We start from the raw sequence: 6,978 nt of genomic DNA on the forward strand, positions 1-6,978 counted from the left end.
TAAATGATGTGCTTAGAAATGAAGAAAGAAAAGAAATGGAGATTTAGGAAGAAGTAAAGCTATTGGGAACTGAATAAATTAAAATTTGAAGTATTGGACAAGAAGAAATCAATGAAGGGTATGTATGTGTGCTGATGGTATAATTTATGGTAATTCTGCCGATGTCATTCTGAATGACATGAAGGAGAAAGGAAATTTGGGAGACCAAAATAAAAAACAATAACAACAAAAAACTGTGATATTTAAGATGGAATTAGCTGAGCCCAAATAAGTCTGGACATGGACTTGAAAGTGAGATTTTTAAATACAGAAAAATTTTAGAAGGAATTTTATAAAGATGAGAAAAGGAGAAAGAAGCTCATTATAGAGTTAAAGATCATAAGGCTAATAGCTAAGAAGATTAATAAAGAAACTGATGGCAAGGAGTAGAGTGACATTAGGAAAAAATGAGTAGTTCCAACTTCTCCCTAATAAGGTCAAATTAGCAAGAAGGAAATACTAAAAAATCATTGAAAAAACAACAAAAGAAAAAGGGTGAATCTAACAGGGAAAATGTAAAATATGAACAAGAGGAACATGGAAGTTGAGAGGAAGAAAAAAATGAGCAGACAATAAAGACATTTTAAGAGCCAAAATGGGAAAAACTAGCACAAAAGAAATACAGTATAAAAGAAAAAAGAGATGGTCAAAATTCAAAGATATTTCTGATAGTCAGTAAACCGTATAATAGGATGCAATAGAGAAGGAACAGTAAAAGCAACAGAATTCACAAAGAAGAAAATAGAGTGGAGAAGGAAACAAAATGTAAACATGCTGAAGAAAGCAAAGAATGAAAGAGGGATGAAATGAGAGAAAAATGAGACAGGAAAAATACAAGTGATAAAGCAATATGGACGAATTCAGTTCTGGCCACTAAAGGGAAAATGCCATGTCAAATTCTAAATGCTGAAATTATGACTGTCAGCAAAATAAATCTCACTGCAGCAAGGAACAGATTCTCTGAAAGATCAGTTCCACAGTAACTCTCATTACAAACAGGTCTCAAAAAAATTACCTCCACTAAATGGAGATGATATATATGATTTCCTCTCTACTTCAAAGTTACTTGAAGCAATCAGAGGAAACTAGGTTAATTTTCCAGGCTTTTCTGAACATCCCAGTTCTATATATGACCTAAGTGGGAACAAGTAAGGAAAGGGAACAAGCTTTTATTAAAAGCCTACTAGGTGCCAGGCACGGTGTGAAATGCTTTATAAATATTATCTCATTTGATCAAGTGAAAAGTAATAGAATGCCAAGGTCCTGGAGGACAGAGACAATTTCACCCTAGCACTTGGCTGGCACCTGGCACTGATATACAGCACTTAATAAGCACAGAGACTGGCATGAGGTAGACCAAATTGACTTTCATTTTGATTCACTTTCTATGAAAGACATTTGAGAGTTTAAAGGCTATCTTTAATTTTTAACTACCAGTATCATTTAAGGCCAAGTTAAAAGGGAAAACTGAGTGATAAAAATAGTCATGACAAAAACTTTATGGTGCTACTTCATCTATAAAAGGGAGAAAAGTGTAGGGAGAAAAAAAGACCCTAGGGTCTCAGCTTTAAAAACTGTCCCTTTTGTTCAGTCACTTCAGTCATGACCCTTAAGTACTGAAAATTAAGGGGAAAACACTAGCCACAGATATCCCAAAAGTCCTGGTGCAGTTTAAAGCTATTAATCTTTAAAAAAAAAAAAAAACAGTAATTTGTCAAAATTTGAAGCAGTATTGTACAACATTCCTTAATTCAGAAGCTTCTACATACTTAACTAGAAAACATCTCATAAGGAAGAACTTGACAGACAATATCCACTATGCATACTAGGTACATCATTTGGCCAGTCCTTTCCTTTATCTGTTTTCTTGAGGGGAGGGGAAGATTAAGGTTAGGAAAGAGAGGCATTTGGCTTTAGTTTTTTTTAACCCTAGTGAAAGTAAAACTCAAATTCAAATTGAAAAAAAAAATCCTAGGGGCGGCCAGGTGGCTCAGTGAGAAAGAGCACCGGCCCCAGTGTCGGGATGACTTGGGCATCGAATCCTGGGCTCAAATACTTAGCACCACACCCAGAAATAATTGGCCATGTAACCTTGAGCAAGTAACTTAACCCCGATTGCTTAAAAAAAAAAATACTATCCTACCTTGCATGTTCCTGAACTCCCACAATCTCTACTTCACTGTCTGAAGAGGCAATATTAATCTCTTCATTGAGTTGTGCACTGCCAGAAGCTGTTTTGTCACTTGCAAGGAATCCTGGATCCAAATGACCTAGAAGAGAAGAGAAAAGTCAAGTGCTATAATTTGACTTCTCACAAGTAACAGAAATTTCTTGATAGAAGTTTTAATCCAATCTTAATCATAGAATCAATTGCTCAAATTAGAATAAAATGCAGTCAGTGGTGGTGTTACTTATATAACATAGTTTAAGGTTTTTGAGGTTCAGTTTAGCTTGCTTTGAAAACATCCCTCAGAACAGACCTACCTCTAAGCAGAAAATGCTGGATTCATTCTTTTTTTTTTTTGCCTTTTGGAGGGCAATTGGGGTTAAGTAACTTGCCCAAAGTTACACTGCTAGTTTTTTCTTGTGTGTGTGGGTGTTAAGTGTCTGAGGACGGAGCTGAACTTGGCTCCTCCTGACTTTGGGGCCAGCGCTTTACTCACTATGCCACCTAGCCACCCCTGGATTCATTCTTAAAAAGAGAATAAAACTCTATCCCTGAAAAATCTTGATAGTGACAAGCAAAAACAGAATAATAATTAGAATTCATCACTAATGTTATACTAAAATATTCTGTGAAAGTCAGATATTTGCAAGTTCTCTAAAGGAATAGGAACACTGAAATAAATATTAAAAAATAAACACTGAAATAAACTCTGTTAAAGAGGAAAAAGAGGTCTCTTTGTCATTTACACAATTTCTAATAATAACTGCTCATTTTTACATAGAGCTTCTAAGTTTATAAAGCACTTTCCTCAAATTCACCTCATGAGATCAGCAGCATTATGCAAGAAAAAAAGGGCTCAGAGAAACGATAAATTATAATCCCAGGAGGTTTTATCTCCAGCACTGACATAATAATCTAACTAATTGGCTTCTCTAAATTAAGGTGATGTAGACAATAAGTTTAACTCTATGAAGTTTACTTAAGATTGCAAAAAAGTAAGTTCAAAAGTAAATTAACATAACTGAAATATGCTGAATGCTGAAATGTCTATTCTACCACCAAAAAGTATTTTTATGGAAATGTGAGCATTTTATGAAAATAAAAGTCTCCAAAACAAAATTCTTCCATCTAATTGAAGCATTCAACCACAATAAATGCTCAAAAGTCACAATTGATGACTTACAACAGTAACTATATAAGTCAAGCAACGCTTTGTACTATAAAATTTCCCAAGGACAAGTGTCTCTGCAACTTCATATTGCCTGTGGAATTAAAAAACACCAACAAAGCTGTGGAATCAATTCCTAGATTGACGCTTTGTACTTGGGTTTTCTGACTTGTCAAATTTAGCTATGACCATCTGCCACCTTTATACCTTCACAGAACCACAAAGATCTAAAAGTTGTATGTTCCTTCCTCTCGGGGTCATCTAGTACAGCCTCTACACAAAAGGAACCCCCCCATTATGGCATACCCAACTACTGGTCCAGCCTCAGTTTGAAGCCTTCCCTGGATCTGGACAGTGCTAATATTGGGCAGTTTTTTCCTGACATCAAGTTTAAATCTGCCTCTTTGAAACACCTATCCATTACTCTAGGGCCAAACAGATAAAGTCTAATCCCTCCCCAACATGATAGCCTTTCAAATACTAGAAGCCAACAATAATACCCTTGTCTTCTTTAGTCTAAATATACTCAGCTTCAACCAATCTTCATATAACATGGCCTCATGGTCTTTCATCATCCTAGCTGCCTTCCTTTGGAAACTACAGCTTATCATTGCAATTTTTTGTTAAGTATCACTTTTTCCCCCAAATTTCATTGCTTTACTTTTTTAGGAATCTTTTCAAACGCTTCCTCCCTAAAGAAGTTTCCCTAACTAATGCAAATAATTTAATTTTAGACTAATATGTTAGATCTTTAGAACTGAGACCTAAACAGATCAAGTGGCTTGCCTACTACAACATAATTCAGTAAGACTTAAAAAAAATCTGACCCTTTTTTTTTTACATTACCATTATCCTATATAGACCTCTCTCCTCCTCATAAAGCTCCCCCTTTGCAACAAAGAATTAGTAACGCAAAACTAATCAACAAAGTAAGCATGTTTGGAAATGTATGCTTTGTCCTGCACTTCTAGTCTACCATGTCTCTACTGAAAAGCAGGAACCATCTTTTTTAAGGCTTCATAACCTTTCCTCAACCTATCTTTCCCATTATATGAATCCCCCTCTTTGCATTCTGCCATTCAGTCAAACATTTTTCCTCTGTTCTTCACACATGACACTCCATTTTTTAGCCTCTGTATGAATGGCTGTAATCCATTCCCAGAATGTACTCCCTCCTCTTCACCTCCACTTCGTAGTCTTCTTCTTTTCCATAAGATATAAGTTCAAACTTCTACATGAAGCCTTCTCAAAATACCCTGCATTTAACTACTTTGCTTTATATATATATATATGCTGTATATACATGTACCTGTATCTCCCATTAGGGTGTAAGCTCCTTAAGAATAGGGATAGTTTCATTCTCCATATTGGTATTTCTAGTAGTTAACACTGTCTGGCATACAGTAGATGTTTCATAAATGCTTTTTGATGGAATGTGGTGGTTTTTTAAATGCTACTATGTACAAGAAGCTGTGAGAGAGAAAAAATTTTTTAAAACAACAACCTGGTCCTGTCCTCAAGAAGCTTACAATCTAAGATGAAGGTTCTTGGCCTTTTTTGTGGCATGAACCCCATTAGCAGTCTGGTGAAGTCTACAGATACCTTAGAATTATGTTTTTAAATGCATAAAATATATAGGATTGCCAAGGAAATCAATTATATTAAAAGACATTAAGATATTTTTAAAAACATAAGTTTACAAACCCCAGGTTAAGAACTCGTTCTAATAAGTAGCATATATGCAATTACAATGCAAAATGAAATACAAATGCCAAAGAGGTATTATCAAGATATAATGACACTTTTGGTGAGAAGGAATACTTCTGCCTAGCCAAGGGAGAAAAAAAGGTGAAGGAAGACTTACTAGAGGAAATAGTATTTTGAGATGGACCTTAAAAAACAGGCAGGATTTTAATAGACACGTAAAAGAGAAGGCTTTCCAAAGGTAGGGAAAGGTGTTAGCAAAAGCAAAGAGTGACAGTCATGGGCAGTGGTGGTGCAGTGGAAAAGACTGCAGGTCCTGGAGTCAGGAAGACTCATCTCCCTAAATTCAAATCTGGCCTCAGACACTTACTAGATATGTAACCCTGGGCAAGTCACTTAAACCTGTTTGTCTTCTGTTACTCATCTAAAAAATGAGCTGGAGAAGGAAATGGGGAATCACCCCAGTATATCTGCCAAGAAACCCTAAATGGGGTCACAAAGAGTCAAACACATCTGAAATAACTGAACAACAACAAAAGTGCCAGATGCATTCAGGAGACAGAAAACATTCCTGTGTAATCGGAGCTTAGGACAATGATTTTAGGATTTAGAGCTAGAAGGGACCTTAGAAATAATGTAGTCCCATACTCTCATTTACATATAAGGAAGCCTAGAGAAATTAATGTTACATAGTTATTAAGTCACAAAGCCAGGATTCAAATCTAGTCCCCCTGATGCCAGATCAAGTAGTCTTTCCATTATATCACACTGCATCATCAGTCAATAATGGGAAAATCCACAAGACCATATTATGTACTTTAATAAAAAAATTAACCTCCCCCAAAGGATCCAGATTTCCCAAATCCATCATACCTTCTACTATATATCAAGAAATATTTAAGAAAGATGGTGGGTTAGAATCAATAAGACTTAACTGATTGGATGTGGTGGGTCAATGAGTAGGAAGAATCCAAGGTGACTTTGAGTTTATAAAGTATAGATGACTAGAAGAATTATGGTGACATTGATGGGGGGAAATATCAGGAAAAAGAATTTCATAGGCAAAATGAATTAACTTCCATGCACATTAAGTTTGGCAGGACAGCTGGACATTAATAAGACCGAAAAAGCATTAGGAAATTCGACTTTGGGGCTTGGGAGAGCGGTAAAGGCAAGAGGTAGAGTTGGGAATCATAACAGCAACAATAGCTTAGGTCACACTAATATAGCATTGTAAAGTTTGCAAAGCATTTAACACAAAAAGTCTCATGATCTTCATGACGATCTTTGGGAAATTCATGCTATTATCAACCCCATTTTGTGCTATAAGAAAATTGTGGCTCCAAGAGGTGGTGGTGGCGGCGGCAGTGGAGGTGGTAGTACTAGTAGCAGCAATAGCTAGCATTTATATAGCTTTAAGGTTTGCAAAGTGCTTTACAAATATTGTCTCATTTTATCTTCACAACCTTATTATTATCCTCATGTTACAGATGAGGAAACTGAAGCAAACCAGAGGTTAAGTGACTTGCCCAGGGTTGCACTGCTACTAAGTGTCTGAGGATTTGAACTCAAGTTTTCCTCATTCCAAGCCCAACCCTCACTACTACAACATAAAATTACTTTCCCAGGTAAATAAAAGTTGTTGTCACTGCCAAATTATTCAATATCAGAAGCAGAAATGGTTCTGTCTGTTTAACAGATAAGGATGTGTCTGTACATCAGCCTTCTCTTCCCTCTACACTTGCCAATCAGACTACTAAGAGACCATCTGACTTGTCAGACCCCAGGCCTTGCTATTTGCTCTGAAGTTGAAGTTTCTAATGTGTTGTCTGGAGGGAGGGAGGGGGGAAAGGAGGAAGGAAGGAAGGAAGGAAGGAAGGAAGGAAGGAAGGAAGGAAGG

General features: G+C 36.3%; 1 protein-coding gene across 4 annotated transcripts in view; it reads right to left on the reverse strand.

The window, feature by feature from the left end:
- The window catches only part of ARK2N (arkadia (RNF111) N-terminal like PKA signaling regulator 2N), a 128,898-nt gene that overhangs the window by 8,701 nt on the left and 113,219 nt on the right, over positions 1-6,978 (reverse strand). For all 4 annotated transcript variants that reach the window (XM_069075328.1, XM_069075356.1, XM_069075347.1 and 1 more), the window contains one exon: positions 2,183-2,309. In XM_069075328.1, coding sequence (XP_068931429.1) covers positions 2,183-2,309 — 127 coding nt within the window. The remainder of the gene's footprint in view (positions 1-2,182; positions 2,310-6,978) is intronic.

This window comes from Petaurus breviceps, unplaced genomic scaffold (assembly GCF_028583685.1).
Source record: "Petaurus breviceps papuanus isolate PSGF00001 unplaced genomic scaffold, PetGlider_PUasm1.0 151, whole genome shotgun sequence".
Lineage (NCBI taxonomy): Eukaryota > Metazoa > Chordata > Mammalia > Diprotodontia > Petauridae > Petaurus > Petaurus breviceps.